Source organism: Palaemon carinicauda, chromosome 5, assembly GCF_036898095.1.
Source record: "Palaemon carinicauda isolate YSFRI2023 chromosome 5, ASM3689809v2, whole genome shotgun sequence".
NCBI classification, from domain to species: Eukaryota; Metazoa; Arthropoda; class Malacostraca; order Decapoda; family Palaemonidae; genus Palaemon; species Palaemon carinicauda.
In genome coordinates this window covers 156,891,495-156,915,560 of record NC_090729.1, presented here as the reverse complement: position 1 = coordinate 156,915,560, position 24,066 = coordinate 156,891,495, and the positions used below count along the sequence as shown (strand labels likewise).

General features: G+C 44.3%; 1 protein-coding gene across 4 annotated transcripts in view; it reads right to left on the bottom strand.

Moving 5' to 3' along the window:
* Nucleotides 1-5,840: 5,840 nt before the first annotated feature.
* The window catches only part of LOC137641556 (15-hydroxyprostaglandin dehydrogenase [NAD(+)]-like), a 91,441-nt gene continuing 73,215 nt past the window's right edge, over nt 5,841-24,066 (bottom strand). For all 4 annotated transcript variants that reach the window (XM_068374234.1, XM_068374236.1, XM_068374233.1 and 1 more), the window contains 3 exons: nt 21,143-21,316; nt 20,258-20,412; nt 5,841-6,984 (listed from right to left, as the gene is read on the bottom strand). In XM_068374234.1, the coding sequence (XP_068230335.1) occupies nt 6,870-6,984; nt 20,258-20,412; nt 21,143-21,316 (444 nt within the window). In that variant the 3' untranslated portion in view covers nt 5,841-6,869. The remainder of the gene's footprint in view (nt 6,985-20,257; nt 20,413-21,142; nt 21,317-24,066) is intronic.

The window sequence follows — 24,066 nt, the reverse complement described above, 5'->3', positions numbered from 1 at the left end:
TTTTCTTGACAAACAGTATCACCACCACCTCCTCTCTCGTCTCTTGCCGGAATTTCCATAAAGGTAAAGTTTGAGTTAATTTGTCAATATTTCTATTTTCAATTTTAAATCGGTATCAATTTGTGTTCGTTTTTTATGTTAGGGGGTTATAATTTGCTCTTTAAATAACATTACAAACCTTTATAAATTAGTATATACTGTGTGTTTATTCATGGACATGTGGGCATATCGAGTCAATTTACCTTATAGAAAAAAATTTTTTTGGTTTACATACTCACTCCTAGAATGGATTAAATTCGTAAAATGAGATACCACCTTGTTTTCCTGTGACTACCAATTTTCTTGCTAGAAACCTAACCCTAACATGAGACAGTTTTTCCAAGGTAGTTAAGGATGTTGGCTGAAGTCATTACTTCAGCTCCTTTTTCAGGTCCAAGTGCTTTGACATCTTTTAAACCAACCAGTTTGATAAATAGGAACTTTCTTCCCTCCCAAGGATAAGTTTCTTATTAAAGGGTGAAGGATTTTGTTTGTGAAGGAACAAAAACTTTTAGAAGATTTATATTTCACCTAACTAAATAAACCTGAGTCCTTTAAGTTGCACTTCTTGCCTCAATGCCCCACAAATCATAGGTTAAAGTTAGAGTGGCTGTTCAGTGCCCCGTGCGTTGGGCGGGACTTGACGCCCCCTGCCAGTAACTACCACCACATTATGAATTTTATCAGCAGAGTTCCAACTTAGTTAATATCATACTCTTATTAAACAACTCAGGGTTTGCACAGATATGAAAAATAATTTTTTTTTTTTTAATTTTTGTGATATTGCTGCATCTATTGGCTAATCTCCATCCAGTAGCACTTCTTTAGAATTGGAATGTGCATAACATTTTTTATTAGATCTTAGGTTGCCGTTACCAGGTAATTGTAGGTTGAAAGTGTTCTGGTTTTATGGGTCTCAGAACATTGGAACAGCCTCATCAATTTTTATATTGATGTTTGTTCCAAAACGGACTTACCACGGATGACTGTTAAGGAGAACCTGGAGCTAGATAGCTCCCGCGACCCCGACCTCACTTGTTTTCCCAGAATGCACTAAGAAGCCCCTGGAGAAAATTCCCAGGTCAAAGGCTTCCTTTCTACTGGTTGTTAACACACATCAACTTTCCTGCTTCTCTCGCGATTGTAGTTTTTCCCTTGTTAGAGCATATTGCTTTCGCGTTCTTGTGCGACTTTGTGTACCCTTGCGTGTTCGCTAAGTATGAAGTCTGTGCGTGTGCAGTATTGTTCTCCAGGTGTTAATGGAAGTTGTGTGCAACTTTCCTATCACACGTGGGGTTGATTTTCACGTTCTGTGTACAGGTACTTCATGTCAGGGTCAGGTGTGTTTCTCGAGTGATACACCTGAGAAGTGTGTGGGGTGGAACGATGTTCAGTGGGTCAAGATGGCCACCAAAAAATGTAAGAAGTCAAAGGAGGACAGGTCACCCTCGAGGAAGGGTATTGGGTCTCGGCCTGTTCTATGGTTCCCAGTGTTTTGGGGACCTCTTTGTCTCCAGTGCTGCCTATGGTTTCTAACGGGAACATGTCAGGGCCTCGTGTCTCCCCCTCCGTGGCTGGGAGTCAAGCTCCCCCTTATCTCCCCAGTTCTTCCGGGATTTTGTCCTTCCCTCACCAGGGCTGACCACGGATGTATCAGTGCCGTTGAGGGAGATGGTGGCGAGGTGTGAGTGTGAGCTCCAAGGCGGCGCGACTTTCTCAGTGGACTGTCCTCCACCCCGGCTAGCAGCTCCATGTGTGGACCACGTGGCCCATGTACCTGCTGACATCTTGGCCTGCTGCCCAACCAGGCCAGTTTCCCGCCGCATAGCCTGGGCTGTCTGCCCAGGCTCCCTTGCTGGGGACCACCCAACCAGGCCACCAGTCTTCTGCTCGTATTGGCCTTTCAGCTTTATATCCACTGGCTGCCTGCACGGCCTCTGCGCCTCCATTGGTAGATGTTCCTCCTTCTGCTCATGTGGCGGTGGCTTCAGCTTCTGCTCAGTGGTTCCCAGACGCCGATCTCCCCTCATGGGGCAAAGAGACCTACTCGGGTCACCCAAGAACCCCGTTCAGGTCCCTTATAAGGGACCTCTTCCCGGTGTGGGGAGCAGCGGACACAGTCTGACACGCCCATTGGGAGGAGTTATCGTCGTTGGATGTCACTGCATATCCTTTTTCTGCCGCCTCTGAGCGGGCACGTCGAAAAGGGACAGCGGACCGTGAGAGGAAAGATAGTGTCTTTAGGTCCCGCACTAGCGGCTAAGCAGCATAGAGATCCTTCGGCCGGATCACCGGGGCATTCCTTCCCCAGTCCCGTGGGAGGGGCCTCCGATAGGAGTTCCTGCTACCGAAGAGTTGGCTTCCAAGGCGGGGTCGAGGGACCACCATGAGGACGAGATGGTCGAGGAAGCTTCCTCCTTCCGCAGGGTCCTCAGCCTCATTCGGAGGCTCATCGACATTCTAGAGGCCTCTCCCTTGCAGACACAGCATGATTCCACTGTTCTGGAACGCCGGTTCGGAGCCCCAGGGGAGGAAAGACCCTCCTTGGCCCTGCCACTCTCCCAAGACATCGGACAGAGGTTGAAGGCTATTACTTCTGCCACGTCGGAGCTGAAGGGGTCTGTCACAAGTAAAAAAAAAAAAAAAGATTTTTACTTGGGTAATGAGATGGTGTTCGTTGAACTCTGCTACTGTTTTGCTTTGTCTGTCAGACATCATGTCAGCTTACCTGGCATCTGACAAATGATGATTAGACCATTGTTGTTTTCAGTTTCATCATTACAGGCAAGGAGGGTGAAGATTACAGCAAAGAGAGGATGTTGACATAGATTTGAGGGGCGTAGCCATACCCAGGACCCCCTCGGCCAGATGGGATCGACCCCCCTAAGGCGGCCACAATCTAGGCCGCCCAAAACTCCTACGCCTTCGAGCAGTTCGAAGATAGCCACGACTAACGGCTAATGTCCATTCTCGTTTGAGGCCCTTTGAAAGATAAGGACTATTATTTTATTACCATGATAAAGTAAAGTAGATAAGTCTCCCTTTGCTGTAGTCTCTCTCCCGTCCAAGCCTAAATTTGTATTAAATACCTGTAAGAGCACTCATTCAGTATTCATTTAAGGTAATTAAATCCTCGTCTCTTTGATTTACCGTTGATTAATATTTGCCCATGATTGGGACGGCTCACAGATCTAGTAATTTTTTGAAGCTCCTCCCCTTCCTGGAGGTGAAGCACAGGTGCTTCTACACTCCAGAGGGCCCCAGTCAAGGGCACTGAGCCTCGGAGGAGAACTTGGCGGCCCTAGCTCCGGAGTCCACAGGAGAGACTGTCCTGAGGTTCCTTCGGCTTCACGGTATGAGAAGCAATGGCCATGAAGCGGCATCTTAGGCCACAGGTAATGCGGCCTCATAGTTGGACCTCTGGTCCACGGCCGTCGTATCCTTCGTCCTGGACAAGACATCCGGAGCTGCCCGGCCAAGGACCAGTTAGTGGAGCTGGCACTTTCCGGAGTGAGGGCTATCCTTTTTAACAGGACTGTCTTACACCGCGGCGTCGAACTGGGTGCTGCAAAGGAGGGAGTCCATCCTCCACAGGATGCCCAAGAACCTCCTAGACAGGGAACTGAGAGCTCACAAAAATGCCTCCATAGTCAGGGACTCTCTTTCCAGAGGACAAGGTTGAAGAGGCCCTTGTCAAGTGGAGGAGGGAGAGCCAGGACGTAATGCTGCATAAGGCATCCTCGTCGTCCTGCTCCTGGTACCGACCGCGGGAGTACATTAGGCCCAGGGCCCAGTTAGGTAGCCGACCCCACTTCCTCCACAGAGTTAAGCATCTCCTGCCACTTACTGGGGCCCCCCTTCGCAGGCCCCCACTGGATGACACAAGGCGTCCCCAGTCACTCATCGCAGCAGCTTCCCAGCCAACCAGGGTCCCCATAATGGATGGTTCTTCAAGAGGTGGTATGGTGCAAGGGCCCTCTCCCATGTGCCCTTCCGGGGTAGGGGGATGCCTCAACGGAAGATTGAGAAAGTGGATGGAGGCAGGAGCAGACCCATGGACGGTTCAAGTCCTGCGGGATGGTTACCAGATCCCCTTCCCCTGAGGCGGTATCGCTGCGGCCCAAGGAAGAAGTATGAAAGAGGGCCTTGGAAGGGGAAATACAGAGCATGGTATCCAGCCCGTGGCTCCTGAGCCTCCAGGATTCTTCAGTCATCTGTTCTTTGTGGAGAAACCTTCAGGTGCATGGCGCCCAATCATCAACCTCTCATCGCCAAGACCGCCTTCAAGATGGAGACGCCGAGCACGATTCTGGCAGCTATCAGGGAAGGGGATTTTATGTTATCCCTAGACCTCAAGGACGCCTACTTTCAAGTTCCGGCACACCCCTACAGCAGTAAGTTTCTCCAGTTCAAGTTTGAGGGGAGAGGAAGAGATAGTCCAATTCCGCACCCTCTGCTTAGGACTGTCGACAGCGCCTCAGGTTTTCACTAGTCTTTACCCTGGTCTCCCAGTGGGCCCACAAGAGAGAGATGAGGCTCCTGAGGTACCTCAATGATTGGTTGCTCTTCTCGGAGTCTTGGGAGGAGTTGTCAAGGCAGAGGGACAAGTTGGTGGCCTTGTGTCTGGAACTGGGAGTGGTCTTCATTGGGGAAAAGTCCCCAACGACAAGGATGGTGTATCTGGGGATGGAAGTATGCTCCGAAGAACCAAAGCCTTCCTAACAAGAGTTGGAGGAAGTAGCGGGGCCTCTGACCTGTTCATGACTACGGGGAAGGTGAATAAGGCAATCTCTAAGAACACCATCTCTTTCTGGCTAAGAGAGACGATCCGTGGGGAGTCCTTGCCCAGGTCGCCAAGCCACATGACATCAAGGGTATTGGCACCTCATTGGCCTTCGAAAAGAACATGGTAGTCGCCCAGGAGTTGAGAACGGGTGTATGGAGGAGACAATCAACCTTTACGGCACACTATCTCGAGGAGTGTTCTCTCAGGTCTCAGGAAGGATTCAAACTCAGCCTGGTCGTGGTCTCACTGCAGAGGATCTAACAGCGCCCTGTGAATTGGCCACACCATATGGAACGGTGAGGGGTAGTAAGAAGACGTCTTGGTGAGTATTCCTCTGACTTGAAGAAAAAAAATGTCTTGGTGAGTGTTCCTCTGACTGATTTTGCTATGTTGTTCACCTTAATTATGATTCATTTTCCCGACAGGCCTTTCCCCTCTCCTCAACCTTCACTGCACCTCTTCTACCGGGGTATCTTTTACCCACTTCCTAAATCTGAGTCTCCTCAACAGTGGTTCTGTGGTAAGTCCGTGTTTGAACAAATGACAATTTCTACAAAAGTGGTATTCTTCCTAACACTTACCATGGACCACTCTTGTTACTGCCCCCCATCCCTCCCCTCGATAGACCTTATCGGTTGGAGTTGATTCCAGGATTGGGAGTAGACTGGAGGTCTTTGACCTGGAAAGGTTCTCCTGGGACTTCTTAGTGCATTTCTGGGAAAACAAGCGAGGTCAGGGTCACTTACGTGGAGAGGGGGGGATTAGGCCTGTTGAGGGGGGGGGGGACAAATTCCTTGTCGTGGGAGCTAGCTATCTCCAGGTTCTACTTAACATTGGTCCATGGTAAGTAAAATAGGAAAAATACAATTTTTGTATTAATTGTCTTTTCAAATTAATTAAAAAAAAGGCTCATTGAGTATGTACTGTAGTGTTAAATTTTTCCTATGGCTGATGGAGGATCATACAAATGTATAGAATATATTGGCTAATTGTTCTTGGAAACAAAAACAAAATATCACATAAAAATTTAATGTACATTATGAGTAAAACTGTATACACAGGACTTGATAAGCTTAAATATACTCTTAGTCATGTAAATGAAAAATTAAATCCTAAGTTTTTCATGGCACTAATTAAAGGTAACAAAACAAGTTGCTTAAATATTTTTCATGCAAACATCTTGACTAATACCGTAAGATAAGAGAGAAATCATAAATGCACTAACTGCCTATAAGTACAGTATACAGTATTTAAAAAGCCATTAAGTGTCTTAGCTGTCTATTCATAATTTATTAAGTTTAACAACTGCATTAATCTATGTTATATAATCCTGTAAATGTCAGGAAAAGTTATAAAATTGACCAAAATAATGTCTAGTTGCCAATCAAAGCAAATATACTAGCTCATCAATTCTCTCACAGCCTCCTCTAATCTTCAAGACCACTATATGTGCACGGATTGTAACACTTCTGCGACAGTCCAATATTTACAGTTGACTGTCCCTGCATACGTTGTCGATGGCGAATCGGTTTTTGTTATTATACTGTACAATGTCAGGAATTTTAGCAGAAAGTAAATTTTTTGGTTAATGCAATAATTCCCTTTTACCCAATGTCATTTTTAAGCGAGATAATTTTAAGAATATTTACCGTAATTCGCGTATTTTTTTTCGCTCTAGCTTTTTAGACCCAGCTCATTGGTTGGTTCAGTTCTGTTGAAACATCTTTTTAAGTAACTAACCAGCTCAACAAGAACTGATTATACAAGAGGATTGAAATAGTAAAAGATTTGTTGATGTTCACCATAAAACAAGTAACCTAAAGCTTTCAGGGTACTGAGAGCTACTCACTTACATCTCTCCTGGCACCTTTTGCAGGTAAGAAAATGAGAACTGTTGTTCAATGGAATATAAAAAAATACAAAGATTTGCTTTTGTACTGTAAAGAAGGCATTAACTGGAATTATTCATAAAGAGCATTTCAATAAAGACGATACAGTACAACAAAGCACTAGTTACCAAATTTACATTTAAAATTAAAGCTTACTACTGAACAGGAGCATCTACATAATAAGGGTCCTTGTCAGCTTCCACAACCATACATCCACCATTCCGACTTTCTTCTATTAGCTGTATTAACCCATTGGCCACAGTTTCAGCCCTGAAAAAGAAATTTTTTTTAATATACTGTATAGAAGAAAATATGTCTTGCAAACAATAATATACTGTGTTACCATATGGTGTGTAATAAAACCCCATTGCATCAGCTTGTATTGATCAAGATTTCCTCTCAATACCTTATGTGGTCATTCTCTTGATCCCTCTATAAACCTAGGAGTGAGATGGAGGGAGGAGGGCACTTCCATATGGTTTTTTGTCGTAAAACTGTATGGTACAATAAATACCCCAATAATCATACAATGTCCAGGTGTCATCTGTGAGTACAATAGCCCCTGAAAGGGTACTTGCTTCCATTGTCTAATGTGATTAGTCTTTTAGGAACCCTTACTATAGTTCATTTCTTTTATCGAGGCAGATTTGCACCGACTCGCAGCGGTGCCCTTTTAGCTCGGAAAATTTTCCTGATCGCTGATTGGTTAGAATTATCTCGTCCAACCAATCGGCGATCAGGAAACTTTTCCGAGCTAAAAGGGCACTGCTGCGAGTCGGTGCAAATCTGCATCGCTAAAAGAAATTGACTATAGGTGAAATCATCGTTTAAACTGCTTTGTAATGGACTAACTATGGATATCATGGCAAAGCAAACATTGATTTCGAGGGAGTTCTAGGTTTTGCCTCTTGACACCAAAGATTTTACTTGCCAGAGGAGAGACAATTCTGCAGGCTGACAAACCACCTCCTCCTGGAGAGATTTAAGAGTAGGATAATACATATTTCATTTCGGAGCCAGGGACCATGGTAAGGGTTGCCATAGCCTCTCTTTTATTATTATTATTATTATTATTACTTGCTAACCTACAACCCTAGTTGGAAAACCAGGATGCCATAAGCGCAGGGGCCCCAACAGGGAAAATAGACAAGTGAGGAAAGAAAAAAAGTAAAAATAAAATATTTTAAGAACAGTAATAACATCTAAATAAAAATTTCCTATATAAACTATAAAAACTTTAACAATGCAAGAGAAAGAGAAACCAGATAGAATATTGTGCCCAAGTGTACCCTCAAGCAAGATTACTCTAACCCAAGACAGTGGAAGACCCTGGTACAGAGGCTATGGCACCACCCAAGACTAGAGAACAATGGTTTAATTTTGGAGTGTCCTCCTCCTAGAAGAACTGCTTACCATAGCTAGTCTCTCTTCTACCCTTAGCCTGGCAGTAACATGACTTGACCTCCAGTTGGTCATGGTTGCTGACTTTACAGTCTCCTTTGGAGTGGGCAAAGTTCAGTAGGTTGGTGTTACACACCAACTTTCTATGCATATCAGTCTATAAACCTATGGGTCAGCTGTGACCTGAGGATGAGGTACTGTATTTTGTCCCTTCTTTTTTTCCATTATGCAAATTGCAAAAAAGTTCTCTTGCACTTGGTACAGATGTTGCTGGTTCTTCCTTGCTCTTTCCATAGAGGTGGCAATGGAGAAAGTGAAAATTAACAGCTGGACTACCTTATCCACTGTGCACTCTACTTTAGGCCCTATGGGACTTTGAAGGGAACTGCTGCCAAGACTTTGAAGGCAGCCATGACTGAAGTTTTGGGGGTAGGGAAGATTCCTTCTTTAGAAGCCTTTCAATCTGCTCAGTTCTTTCGTGTGCCCTCTCTCAGGCTCAGTCCAGATACTGAAGTAAGAGAAAGGAGGATTATTAGTGGGATGTCTGTCATAACATGACAGTGACAGGAAACGAGGGCAGTGCAGTTTGCATCCTTCAAAGAAGTTAAACTAACTACTTTCCCCTCTCTCCTCAACCAATCCAGTTCTGATTTACCTTTCACAATTGCAGCAGTGGAGGTAATACTGGAGAAACAATTGCATGATGTCATAGACAACCAGTAGCCAGGATTTGACCAAAGACTTTTTCAGGTTAAAAATTTAGCTGGAGGTTTGGAGACTGAATTTTTTTTTTTTTTTTTTTTTTTTCTTTTTTTTTTTTTTTTTTTGTCCATTCCATCCTGGATTACATCAGAGAATACAACTCCTTATTTTTAAGTGGCTCCAAAGGATGCATATGGTGTCTAATATTATCCACTTAATAATATTAAGTCATATTTTTCCTTGTAAATGTATCAGAGTTTTCTCTCCATCACCCATGCATCTTCTCTACTTATCCTTCCCTTACTTTTCTTCATATACAGACCATCGACTTACATTGTAGTCTCCTAGTTTTAATACTCATCGAAAAAATCACGTGTTCTTCGACAGTACCAATTAGATATATATCATTCTTGTTTAGTGCTAAACTGGTGTGTGTGTGTGCCATATTGGCCTAGTGGAACTGTCACTATAGATTTTTAATTTGCAGTAATTGAATTTTAAGGCCAATAATGGCTGGCTAAATCATTACACAAGTACATTTTATGCTGTAACAAATTTACCTGGTCCCACAATATATACTGCATTTCAAAAGATGGTTTCTAACAAAAGATAACTCATTTTCTTCATGCCTTTAAATTGATTCAGTATGAATCATTTATTTATTTCAAAATGTCAAAGAACTTTAAATCAGAAAATCAAAGACCTTACGTATACAGTGGTGTGATTCAATACAAGATGGTTGTAAATTAGCAGGGTACCTCCCAAAGAATCAGGAGGAAAGAAGTTATATAAGCTTGTTACACAAAAAATATTTTTTATTTATATGGATCGCAATATAGTACTGTATGTTCATAACCATATCCACTGAAGTCATCATAACACTTCAAGGGTATATATGAACTTGGTTAATGCAGAAATCAAACTTGTGATGTCTAATGTAGCCTCATTGATAAAACTTGCCGTTTTCATTCCAAGAGTTTGTCAACACGACTGTGTGAGGTTTTATACTTTTATACTTTCTACTTTCTAAAAAAAAAAAAAAGATAAAAATCCACTTGATTTACAGAAGAAAAACACTTAACTATGATGTAAAAAGAAAAAAAAATACTGAGTAAGTGACTGATTAAATTACTGAATAAAATAATGAATTATTTAAAAGTGACATATACTGGATATCATTTATAAAATGTAGGCCTACAGTATAGAAATATTTTTCAAATCTTCCCTGTACTGTTTCTAGTCTATCTCAATAGATATGCTTTATAGCGAATTATAATAAGAATATAAGAAAATTCAACATTAAGCAACCTGGCATTAATCAATAACTACATAATTACATGTAAAGGACAGAGCTTCTTCATATTGTAACTCTATGCTTTTCTCCAGTTGGGTATCAAGTGCTAAATGTCCCCAGTGTTGAGTCTTCAAAATCAAATTAATGAATCCATAAAATCCACCTATCATGTTACTGTATCTGTAAACTAACAAAATGGACCAAGGAATGCTATCTGATTGGAAGAAGAATAAACAGCCATGATTGGGACTGCTTTTAAGAGGTGCAACTATGGTTGGATCATCCATTCCCTCTTTGTCATTGGTGCCAAAATAAACAATATATACCGTTCATGAAATTAAGTGATTAATTTAGAGGAAAGGAGTTTTAAACCATGGGAAATTTACCCAGATAATTGGAAAATGCTTTAAAAGTTTGGAAATTGGAAGAAAAATAATGATTTCAGGCAGAATAGGTATGAAATTCTGCAGGATACGTTAGCTTTTCTAGATTCAGTGAAATAGCATCCAAATCTGAATTGTCCACATGATGTTTTTCTTTTCTGTGGTAAAGACAGTGGAATATAACCAACAATTTATAACCCTTGGAATGAACTAAATCTTCCAATGTACAACAGAAAACAAGATAGAAACCTCTTCATTTCTCAAAAGAGTCCAGAAGATTCTAATATTCCATGCTCTGACATGAGCAGCATGGGATGTCCAACAAAGAACTAGAATGGCATGAGGTATTTGTCCCGAAGGACTTTCACCACCTATTGCTCTGCTCTATGTTGAAGCATATACATACATACACTGTGTATACTCTTTCTAAGATCTTACTAAAGGATGCGTGACAGCCGTTTACCGCAGAGACTGAATTGAGCTTCCTCGGCAAAGGAAGATAAGAAGAAAAAATATAAAATTGTCAAACTCAATCTTATAGATATGATACAAGTTGTAACTAAATTTCCCTACTCCCAATGGCTAATTTCTATCATTAAAATGAAATGGCTGGTAAATGATAAATTTGAATTCACGGCCATACATACATCGAAAGGAACTATATATCCAAAGGCAAAGGTTTTACAAGATATGCAATGATAATTATATAACATTGGTTAATTCAGAATGTTTTGATGCTACCAGAGGGAATGTGAAGGCACTGAATCACAATAAGTCCTCAAGAAATGTATTAGCAAAAAATGCTACACAATGAAAATTTGGAAAACTTGCAATGTCAAATAACCAAGCTTTTTCATGAAAGAAAATGAGTAGACATTATGCTTGAAATATTACTTCATTATGATGTAACAGTCCTCTTACGACTAAATGAATTTACTCTCACAAATGTGAAACAAACTAACATCTATACGGTCCTTTCTCAAAGGGGAAAAAAACATACAATGAATTAGAGAAAATCTGGTCTTTTTGGGCTCAAGCCATGGCGTCCTGATGGAAGGATCCTTTTTGGTAGCTTCCTTGGGTAATCACTACTAGGATTTTCCCAGAGAATTAAACCACAGGTTATCACAGAATTCCAACTTCTGGAGCGAGTATCCTAAAGGTTTCCCCTTAAGACATCGTGTAACAACAGGGGACACGCATGTATAGACGTGCCACATAGCTATCTGCACCCCATATAGAGTTAACGCTTCAATATGGCGGACAGGGAGTGGCTGGGAGCTGAGCCGCAGCCGATCTAGATGTGGCGATATCGGTACTCGCGATGTAAACAGACGGACGCCATTGCTTTTGATGACGTCACGTCCGTCCTCATTCCTTTGCTAGTAGCTCGCTCGATTGGACGTATTTTTCCCTTTGTGCGACTTTATCTACTTGCATCCTCGCTATGTCTCAACCGTCAGCTTCACCTTCTTCTGGAAAGTTGAGTACAAAGGTTAAAGTATTGTTTAAATAAGCTCTGGCCTTAAAGTAAATCTTACTTTTCGAGATATTTGCATAATTGTGGCAGAGCTTTGCCAGACCGGTCAGCGCCATTTTATGACGCTGCTGTTGCTTGCATGCCTTATTTAGTTAGCCGCAACAGCCTTACCGGTATATAAATTACTAATCAGCGCTATTAGTTATTTAGTCTTCATAGCTAGGAACTTTATATCGTGTTTTTGACGCATTAATTAGGGTCTTCGCTGACCCCATACCAGTAGGCTTTGATTAGCCCCTAGGCCAGTGAGCCTATACCAGTGTTAATGCATGATATTCCAGTGATCCTAGTGTTAGTTATGAAGATTTTGGCATTATTTTACAATACCATTGACAGTGATGCAAGTGTTTTTCGCCTTCAGGGACCATATAGGGGGTAGGTTATCTTGAGTGCCTTGCTAACCTAACCTTATGATAGGACCCCTATATGCTCTCTTCATCCCTAGCCCTAGGGCTTCCCTCTGGTAATCTTGTATCCTATTACATGTGATAGGACAAGACTCCTCAGAGTACTGTATCGCCTCCCCACCTAAGGGAATGACCCCTCCCTTAGTGTTGCGGACCTTAAAGGTAGGATCACCTCCTTTAAGCTGAATCGGTCCTGGACCTTTTCCTTGCGATACGTCTTCTCCCTTCCTTGATTAGGGTCTAACGACCCTAATCCAGGTTAGGTTGGGAGGGCTGGTTTATGTACCTTGCTGAAATATACGCGTGCACCGTTTTTCACTTGGTCCACCTACTATAGGTTAGGGTGAGCATCTCCCTTCCTAGGTGGCCGCTCTGGTACATAACCCATCCTTTCTTATAAGAAGACCCTTTCCCCCCCTCCAACCTATCTCTTGCCTAGCCTAACCTACCAGTAGGTTAGGCTTCATATGTCCCCTGTCCTACACTCCACCCTAGGCTGGAGTGCTGGACCCCGTGGTGCTCCCAGTGTTGTCCGCTCTGATACATAGTCCCTCCATAGTGCTATGGAGTCAGTTATCATTTGGTCGACACGAAGAGTCTCCACCCCTTCTTTGGGTACACCCTGTCCTCTCTTGGACTGCCTTAGCCCCGGCCATTGCGGCTCCTGCTTAGGATGATAGATTCACCTCTATCATGGTGGTACCTTTTCCAGAGGTGTCTTGTCTAGGCTAGTACAGCCTTGCCATCCCACCTCCATCTTTGGTGCTTGTCCCTTGCCGCCTCTACCCCGGCCTTACCGCCACTACGGGTGACTTCCTTATCCTTGCCGCCTTCCCCCGAGTACCGGGGGATCGCCGCCGGCCGCCGGCTTACCGCCGTGGCCTCTCCATTCCCTCATAGCCTCGGCACACTGCCGACCCCTCCCGGAGTGCCGGCACTAGCTGCCGGCCCCCGGCCCCGGCTATGCTCCTTTATCCTTACCCCTGTCACCCTCCGACTGCCTCCGGCTGCCGGAACCACCGCTCCTTGCCGGCGGCCGCCGCTACCGGCTGCCGCCACCCTGGCTTCTTTTGACCATAGAATGATCATTCTTGAATGCCAGAAACTCTGCTCGAGCGGCTTCCGGCGTGCCGGGGGTATGCCGGACCAGTCTGGAGGCGGCAAGATGCCTTGCACCCCTTCTCTCAGCTATCTCTACTAGCGATAGCTCCTAAAAACCGCACCTAGACGGCTTGTTAACGCAGACAAATTGGTACGGAATCGTGCATTTTGTTCAGTTTTCACTCTGTCTTCTTGCGTGTTTCATCTTTCCAGCACGCTACGTGTAATTGGCACGTCTGGTTGCCGGAACCTTACTAGGATCTCATGATCCCCAGACTTTCTTGATAAGATTTCAAGCCTAGTCTATATGGTAATTCTAAATGGAATTCCCATTATCAAGACACCTTCCATGGAGGCCTACGGCCACCTGGGATTGTCTGATGCTACGGCAACCAGCCGGGCGGGTTACACGAGGCATGCGTCTGTCTCCTTTCACCCACCCTTCTGTGCATCACAATTAACTTTATATACGAGCCATATTATGACTCTACAATACTCATCGTCTCTTTCTTTTACAGGAGGAGTACGTCAAGTGTGACCACGACTTCTGCGCGGTCCGTCGGCCACACTTTTATGGACACACGGCGTGTAGGACACACGCCCCTTGTGCTCACAAGAGAGGGGATCTCAAGTACTGGGGCCCCACCACCTGTTCGGTCTGCCAAGAATGCCTACAGAAAGCATTCTATGACCCTCCCTCAGCGGAGATTCGGGACACTGCTCGGGACAACCTACGCAAGTGGGTACGTGGCTTTCAAAAGAACGCCACTGGACCATACCTAGCCACAGAAGAAATGAGGTCTTTGCTGTTCCCAAAGGCCTCACCAGACTCAGTGGTCCCAGTTGAACAGATCCCCGTCGTCCAGATCACAGTGGAACCTGATACTGTCATGGCTCAGTCCATGAGTGATTGTCACCTGGATTCAGAACATGATGAACACATGTCAGAGATCTCGGAGGACACCGAGAAAACCCTTATGGCCCAGGGTGAAGGGGAGGATGATGAAGAAGAGGACCGGGTAGTATATACCGAGTCCGATAAGGAGGATGCCCCTCCCTCCATCCCCCCTCCTACTCCTACACCGACGGAAGTGTCTCTCCCGTCTACGTCCTCCACCACGACTCCTCTACCTACGGCACAGGATATGATTCGGCTCATTGAATCCGTGATGGAGCAGAAGCTCCAAGAAACTCACAAGATCATTCGGTCGATGGGAGGTTCCAAGGAATCTCGCAAAATCTCCATCAAGGACCTCCCCGCATGCTCGAGCGACAATCCGTGGCGGTTCGCCGAGCATATGGTCATCGCTGGTGACAAGATCTTCGTCAGCGATAAGATCGGTTCCATACCCCTGGAAGAAGTGGAGTTCTTCCCCCGCTTTGAGGCGTATCCGGACTGTTACGTCCGTCTACGTTCAGAACCATCCTCAAAGGAAGAGACCGAACCGAAGGAGAAAATAGTGTTCGATCTCTCGAAGGCCCAGGCTATGCTTGCCAAAGCGCTTAAGAGCAGAGGCTTTACCTGCTCTGGACTTCCAGCTCTGAGCAAGAAGTACCCCACCTACGTTGCGCCCGATGAAGTGATGCTACCCTTCACGGAAAAGGCCTTCGCTGCCTGCCTTAAGGCTGTAGAGGAAGGGAAATCCTGCCCTGCATTGGAGGAATGCAGACCTTTCTCCGCAGCCACCCCGCCCGACACCAAACACTGGAAGGATGTGCAACACACCTTCGTGGTGGGCAAACTAGATCCTGACGTTGCTGGACGTCAGTTTAATGAGGACCTCCCCAAGCTAAACGAACACCTCCTTCGTAGGGAACAGGAAACGAAGGAGAGGCTGGCAGCATCTCTCACTCTCCAGGTCCAGATGGACGTAATGGCTGGTGACACCAGAGTCCCTGACCATTACATGGTCCTTGCCAAATCTCACATGGCAACCTTAGTCAAGGATCTGTACCATTTCATGCGAGCTCGTAGAGCCTGCAGAGAATTCGTGTTCTCCAGTGCCACTGTCAGACACGAACCCCGGAAACTGATTGCCTCCAACATCTGGGGCAAGTACCTCTTCCCGTCTGATCTAGTGAAAGAGATCACAGACAAGGCCGCATCTGAGAACAGGAACCTTCTCAACAAATGGGGCATGTCTAGGAAGAGAAAGCCCTCTCAGGATGACGGTCCTCAGCCTAAGAGGAAGCAGTCGAAGCATAGACCCCAGCAACGTCAGCACAGACGCCAGTTTCCGGCACCCGCTACTCCCCAAGTGGTCGCTCAGCCGCCACAGACCTTTCAGTTGGTCCCACAGCCGGTTTTGCCCTCATCACCGGCCTTCAACCCCACCTTCGAGCAGCACTCCACTACCTTTCGTCCCAAGGGTAGAAGCTCAGGCAGGGGTTCCGGCAGAGATTCCTCTCGCCGGCCCTCCAGAGGCAGAGGAGGACAGGGAGCTAGCGGCCGAGGCAGCAAGTCCTCGGGACCACAGAAGCAATGAAGTGCTTCCGGTGGGAGGAAGACTCCGCCACTTCCAGGATCGCTGGACCTTCGACTCCTGGGCACACAGCATCATCAAGAAAGGTCTGGGCTGGAGCTGGGCGCAACCACCCCCAACCTTCCAGCAATTCTTCCAACCTTCAACCCCCCTCTTGGAAGAATATGTGCTAGACCTCTTGAACAAGAAGGTGATAAGAAGGGTGAAGTCCACAAGGTTCCAAGGGAGACTGTTTTGTGTTCCCAAGAAAGACTCAGACAGACTCAGAGTCATTCTGGACTTATCCCCCCTCAACGTATTCATATCGAACGACAAGTTCAAGATGCTGACTCTCCAAAAGATCAGAACCCTCCTGCCTCGAGGGTCTTTCACGGTCTCGATAGACCTGGCGGACGCATACTGGCACATACCAATGAACCATCACGCTTCCTCCTACCTAGGATTCCGACTCCAACGGAAAAGCTATGCCTTCCGGGCCATGCCCTTCGGACTCAACGTGGCCCCTCGGATATTCACAAAGCTAGCGGACGCAGTAGTACAACAGCTCCGCATCCGAAACGTCCAGGTGATGGCCTACCTCGACGACTGGCTAGTGTGGGCGCCCTCGCCCGAGGATTGTATAGAATCCTGCAGAAAAGTTACCCAGTTTCTCGAACACCTGGGATTCCAGATAAACGCGAAAAAGTCTCGCCTATCTCCAGCTCAGAAGTTCCAATGGTTAGGTATCCACTGGAATCTTCAGTCACACCGCCTTTCCATTCCAGCAAAGAAAAGGAAGGAAATAGCAGGGTCCGTCAAGCGACTGTTAAAATCCAAACGGATCTCGAGACGCCAGCAGGAACAAGTTCTAGGCTCTCTACAGTTCGCCTCGATCACAAACCCAGTGCTTCGTGCACAGCTAAAGGATGCAGCGGGAGTCTGGAGACGTTCCGCATCCGTCGCTCGAAGAGACCTCAAGAGACGGCTCCCAAGCAGACTTCGACTTCTTCTAAAGCCGTGGTCAGAAGCGAGGGCCCTAAAAAGGTCCCTTCCTCTCCAACACCCACCTCCATCTCTCAACATCCATACGGACGCTTCATTGGAGGGTTGGGGAGGTCACTCCCACCAACAACAGGCTCAAGGCACTTGGTCTCCCCTATTCAAGACGTTTCACATCAACATCTTGGAGGCCATGGCGGTTCTTCTGACGCTGAAGAAACTCTCCCCGCCCCCGTCGGTACACATTCGCCTGACCCTGGACAGCTCTGTGGTAGTGCGTTGTCTCAATCGCCAGGGCTCAAGATCGCCCAAGATAAATCAGGTGCTCCTGACAATCTTCCGTCTGGCAGAAAGGAAGAAATGGCACCTGTCTGCAGTTCACCTACAAGGATTCCGCAACGTGACAGCGGATGCTCTATCTCGGACAAACCCGATAGAGTCGGAATGGTCTCTAGACGCAAGATCATTCTCCTTCATCTCTCACAGAGTCCCAGAACTCCAGATCGACCTCTTCGCAACGAGCGACAACCATCAACTTCCTCGATATGTAGCCCCGTACGAGGACCCCAAAGCGGAAGCGGTGGACGCCATGACCTTGGATTGGAACAGATGGGCCAAGATTTACCTGTTCCCTCCCACCAATCTTCTGCTGAAAGTCCTCTCCAAATTGAGAACCTTCAAAGGGACAGCAGCTCTAGTGGCTCCCAAGTGGCCCCGCAGCAACTGGTCCCCTTGATCCTGGAGATGCAGCCAACGCTGATCCCCCTCTTGGACCCAGTTCTCTCCCAGCAAATACAGAAGTCGACTGTCTTCGCTTCATCATCGAAAATCAAGGACCTTCATCTCATGATTTTCTCACCCTAGCCGCTAAGAAAAGGTTTGGGATTTCGAAGAAGAGTCTAGACTTCCTCGAGGAATACAAGACCGAATCCACGAGAAGGCAATACGAATCGTCTTGGAGGAAATGGGTCTCCTTCGTCAAGGCAAAGAACCCCTCGAAAATCACCATAGATTTTTGCATGTCCTTCTTCATTCACCTTCATGGACAAGGCTTGGCAGCCAACACGATTTCTACTTGCAAATCGGCCTTGACCAGACCTTTGTCATACGCCTTCCAAATAGATCTGTCTAGTGACATCTTCAACAAACTACCGAAGGCCTGTGCCCGTTTACGACCGGCACCCCCTCCGAGACCAATCACTTGGTCTCTAGACAAAGTTCTCCACTTCGCCTCCAACTTGGACAATGATTCATGCCCTCTTAAGGACCTGACTCAGAAAGTTATATTTCTCTTCGCTCTAGCTTCGGGAGCCCGAGTCAGCGAAATAGTGGCACTATCTAGAGAAGAGGGACATATCGTTTTCAATGATTCAGGAGACCTCTCCCTCTTCCCTGATCCGACGTTTCTCGCAAAGAACGAATTACCTACCAAACGATGGGGCCCGTGGAGGATATGCCCCTTGAAGGAAGATGCCTCTCTATGTCCAGTAGAGAGCCTTAAGGTCTATCTTCATAGAACTTCAAACTTTGGTGGAGGCCAACTCTTCAAAGGAGAAACATCGGGCAGCAACCTGTCACTAAAACAATTGAGAGCAAAAATCACCTACTTCATTCGCAGAGCGGATCCAGACAGTACACCCGCTGGTCATGATCCTAGGAAAGTCGCTTCGTCTCTGAATTTCTTTCAGAGTATGGATTTCGAAAGCCTCAAGAACTATACAGGCTGGAAATCCTCGCGTGTTTTCTTTAAACATTATGCGAAACAAGTGCACGAAGTGAAACATTTTGTGGTAGCCGCAGGTAGTGTTATGAAACCTGCTCTGAACTCTGCTTAGAACAGTGAGTTATTAGGGACTCTAACTCGTCGGGTGCCTATGTTGACCCTCAAGTGATACGTAGTGAAGCAGAAACCACCTTGTGTTTTCTTTAACTGTTCTTACCTCAGGTGAAATGTCATAGTAGATTACCACATGAGTGCTACATGCCACGTGCATGACGTGTGTTACATAAAGACTAACGTTCCGTAGAACGAGTGCCTACTAATACTTGATTCTTCCCTTTCAGACTCAAGAGCACGCCTTTATGACTATGTACATTTTTATCAATGTAAATGTTTTTTACTATTTATTGCATGACGTGTATTGATTTACCTGCAATTATATAATAAAATGTCTATTTTATTACTTGTGCGTCTCCCTTGCTCCTTTCTTACTATGAAATATACTATTTGTCATAGTTTTATTACCCTTTATTCCTGGTTAAGGAAAATGCCAGGATTTACTCCGGGCATTTATTTATATAGAGCAAGTAAGTCTCCTTAGCGAATACTTACTCAATTATGAAGATGAGTCAACTCCATACACGAAGTGTTCAACCACCACTTCTTCAAGTTTGTTTCGACGCGAATACCAAATCGCTCTGACTTATCTTATGGATCTCATTGTTCCTTCAGCCTATATGAATAGCCTTCCCATGACCACTTTGATCTTAGCATAGCCCGTGGGGACTTCCATGCCAGGGGGGCAGGAAGGCAACTGCCTCACGGTAGCTCTAGTATAGACCACTATGCTTTCGGCTCAATGTTTTAGCACTCACTTATAAAGGGAAAAAGTCTACCACGATACACTAATTCTCTGGTACTCTTCCATCAGGACGCCATGGCTTGAGCCCAAAAAACGGATTTTGAGCGAAGCGAAAAATCTATTTTTGGGTGAGATAGCCATGGCGTCCTGATGGACCCACCCTGTCTGTTATCAGGTCCCGCCCTGCGCCGCTGTATCATGGTGATGAGCGAGCTCCAGACTTTCGGAATGAGGACGGACGTGACGTCATCAAAAGCAATGGCGTCCGTCTGTTTACATCGCGAGTACCGATATCGCCACATCTAGATCGGCTGCGGCTCAGCTCCCAGCCACTCCCTGTCCTCCATATTGAAGCGTTAACTCTATATGGGGTGCAGATAGCTATGTGGCACGTCTATACATGCGTGTCCCCTGTTGTTACACGATGTCTTAAGGGGAAACCTTTAGGATACTCGCTCCAGAAGTTGGAATTCTGTGATAACCTGTGGTTTAATTCTCTGGGAAAATCCTAGTAGTGATTACCCAAGGAAGCTACCAAAAAGGATCCTTCCATCAGGACGCCATGGCTGTCTCACCCAAAAATAGATTTTTCGCTTCGCTCAAAATCCGTTTTATATGAAAGCCAGAATAAGGTCTACTGCACAATATAAAGGCAAAATTCATATTACTCACGTCATGTATTTAAAAGTTCCGCCAATCTTTTCTAATACAGCTGCGGTTTGTGGAGAGAAGGCCGTACTCTTTGAGTTGACAATAAGTTGTGTTTGTACAAAGCTTGGACACAGACACTGGACTTTGACTTTGGTGTAGGCGTAATGGAAGTCATGCTGCAAATATACAAATGGAATTAAGGACAAACATTTAACAATGCAATTAATTAGAATGATAGCAGATAAGACATGGCCAGGAAGGAAAACATTGGACTGCTTAATAACTGATGCCCAGTCCTCTTAGCCTGATTTTGATACTTTATATATGAAGGGCTTTCATCTACTCTGATACTCATGTATATGACTGAGTGATTTCAGGTAAGTTAACATTCAATTGTTATTTTAAGTTTTGAACAAAGACGCAATTTATTGTACTGAGCAAATTACACGCTATTTATCAGGGAACTTTGAAATCCCTATACACCTTACTTGAAGTATTTCTGAATTAGATAGGAGACACTAGTAATAACACTGTTATTAACTTCCTAGGCAATTCTTTCTTTGAAAAAACAATATAGGCCTATTTGCATCGTATATTTTCCATTATTTCTATTAAAGTATTATCAATTACATTTTCCTTTGCAGTTATGATTTTCTAATGGGTTATTAAATTCCCAAAGTTGGCCATCAAAATTAATCTATTATAAGACTCGCAAAGTAAACATCAGCTGCTCAAAACACCGGCACACATTTGTTTCAAAGCAACCTCCTACCTCTTTTCATGATACATGTGTAAAATCTATATAGAACCATCTAATAAACTATGCAATTAACATCAAACCATCCATCCTGTCGACATGGAATACAAAATTACTGTGAGTCAAAGAATCAATTTTACAATTCTTACCCCGACACTTCTGCTGAGTCCAACAATAGCGTGTTTTGTTGCCGCATAAGTAGGACCAAAGGGCACTACCTTGAGGCCAGCGATGCTAGATATGTTGACGATGGTGCCTCCGGCTCCTCCTTTGTCAACTCCCATCTTTTCGAGGCCTAGAAAAGTGCCCCTCATGCATCCTCCCTAGAATGAATAACAATAATAGAAAGGCATAAAGTCTCGTGTCAATCAGATTCTTTATATTAGTCCTCAATTTCATGATTATCTACCGTATCTGTTTCCCTTTAATTCGGGATTCATTCATCTGAATTCTATCACAGTTCTCCCCTTCTTAAGGTGCATGTTAGACCCTTCAATAAGTTATCTATATATCTGCGTGTTTACTGTATATCATATGTATATTTATACAGTATACATATAATGTACAGTACATAGATCGATAGATGAATAACACCATGTAGAGGGGGGGGGGGTGTAAAAAAAGGGGTTTCAAAGCATTTGCAAGGAAATTATACATAGTAATTGTGATCAAGAGAAGGAAAACGAGAGTAAATAGTAACTAGGGACATGGAACAATAGGTGTTAATAGTATTGAAGAAGATATAATTGACAAAAAAGGCGAGTCACCCAAGAAAGGGGTTTGAAGCTAACGCAGGAATGTATGAGGAAATTGTTGACTCAACTGTTTCATAGAAGTGAAGTGTGGATGTTGAATGAAAATGAGAGAAAATATAATAAAGCCGTCGAAATTAGCAATTTGCGTAGTATATGTTTTGAAAGAATTAATAAGGTTATAAATGAGGAGAGAGGTAAAAGTATTATAAGGGTTTAAAATGGATCAAAACATTTTGAGGTAGTTAGGTCATATGGAAAAATGAAAAATGATAGGTTAATATGAAGAGTGCATAATCTAGAAGTAGCCTAGTTGGAGATAAGAGGGGAGTAAGGCACGTAAAGGGTTATGTAATATACTGTAATTGGCGCAAAAGTAATGCAAGAAATGAAAGGCCTTGATTTTTTCCTTTTTTTGAAAATCATTGTGAGGATGAATAGCAGCTGCTACTATGAATAGCCTAAAATCTTCAACATGTTCCACCCACAAGTATCATGATTGGCCGCCAGTCAAGTGTGTGTGTGTGTGTGTGTTTAATAATAATAAGTGCATTTTAGTGATAAAAACTATCACAAATAGCCACGTGTAAATTTCGCAACTGGTACCATGGTTGTTATTCACTGATCTTTTACTGAAGACTAAAAACACTAAGATGAACTCAGCAGGAACATGTACAGAAGAGTTCAAATCAACATATATTTCTCCCTACTTACAATTGGAGAGATCCGAAGGCCTCTCTGGTACCAAAGGGTGTAGATTCGAATCTTTAGACAGGCTAAATGCGTTTAACGTATATAATTCTCCTTACGGATGATATTCCCAAGGTTGAGTGAATTCGATGTAAAATAAAGTGAATATATATGTTCTTCAGATCCTATTTATGTCATATATGATGGTAAGAAAGTCATGTGTAAGAGCTAAAAATATGGTAGTCACATACTACAGCATTCGTATTTGATGTCAGCTGTCTAATGGAAGAGATAGGTTGATTGGCATTCTTTGTAAACGTTGCGGCAAGTCACCCGATTTCAGTGAATTTCGTTCGAAAGTCACTAAATGGCAGGCCTTACCGTCTCATATTTCTAATGACAATGAAACATTTTGCAACTTCGCTCACTTAAAGATGCAGTTCACTAAGCAAGGTTTTAAAGTATCGATGCTATATTTTAATAAAAACATCAGCTACATCATTTTAAATAAAATTATCCCACTAATTCTTAATACTGGTAATAATAAAAGGACGTAAATACTTAATAAATTTTACTTCTCAGCTGTCATAGTAATGTATTTAACGTAATGAACGTATCGGGGATGTAGTTGTGGGCGTGGTCTATCGACAAGTCAACAAGCAAAGTCATGGTGACACCACCACTGACATGTCACCGACGTCCAGTCATATGTCAAACATAGTTGGTTCTCCACAACTATTAACTGAAACGCCACCTAAAATTTTAAGAGCTGTAGTCGAGCTGCATTTCACCATATTTAGAAAAAGAAATGCATAATAATCGTCTTAACATCATCGAGAGAACTGTGTATAGATAGCTAAAGCGATACAATGAAGGAGAAAAATTTAAAAGCCATCCTAGATCCCTGTTCGTTTGAGATTGCCCAGAACTTGTCTGGGCTATGACCCCAAGGATAGTTGGTCCTTGACCAGTGTTGTCAAATCCTACAAGTAGTACATATGAAATGCATGATTATTAAGGCTGGTGATAAGGATGGATATATCTAGAGAGATCTGGACAGCCAAACCAGGTTCCAACTTGGAAGAGAGCATCACGTAAGGATGAACCCCTAAAATGTACTGGTACGGTGGTAGCCTGCATGAGGAGGTAAATAGAAGTTGATAGTAGCGAATTCCAGTGAGTAGGAGGTACTGGCCCGACTGGGTCAGAGAGAGAGAGAGACTGGTGTCCCGGACTCGGTATCGGTAAAGCTCTTTGCTTTGCCGAATGGAAAGGGTTGGGTCAAGAGAAAGAAGAAGAATTTTGGAAGGCGAGGGAAATTCTTGGCTTACTCTGAGAGGAGTAAGCTGCTGTAAGCAGAGGACAGGTTGATGAAGCATAATAGTAGAGGCAAAATTTAACATGATGAGGTTAGAATGAGTTGTCTGAGCAACCTGTAGTGTGTGGTGGTGGAGGGAAGGAGTTGGTAGACATGATGTAGGTAAGGATGGGTTACAGATCTGGTTGAAATGGAGATAGCTGGTCTGCATCAGGTCGCTTGTGATATACCGGTAGCTGTGTTGGGGAGATTGTCGAGGTTAGGATGAGAAAAAGGGTACCTACTATAGGTAGGTGTGTAGAGCTTCCATCGG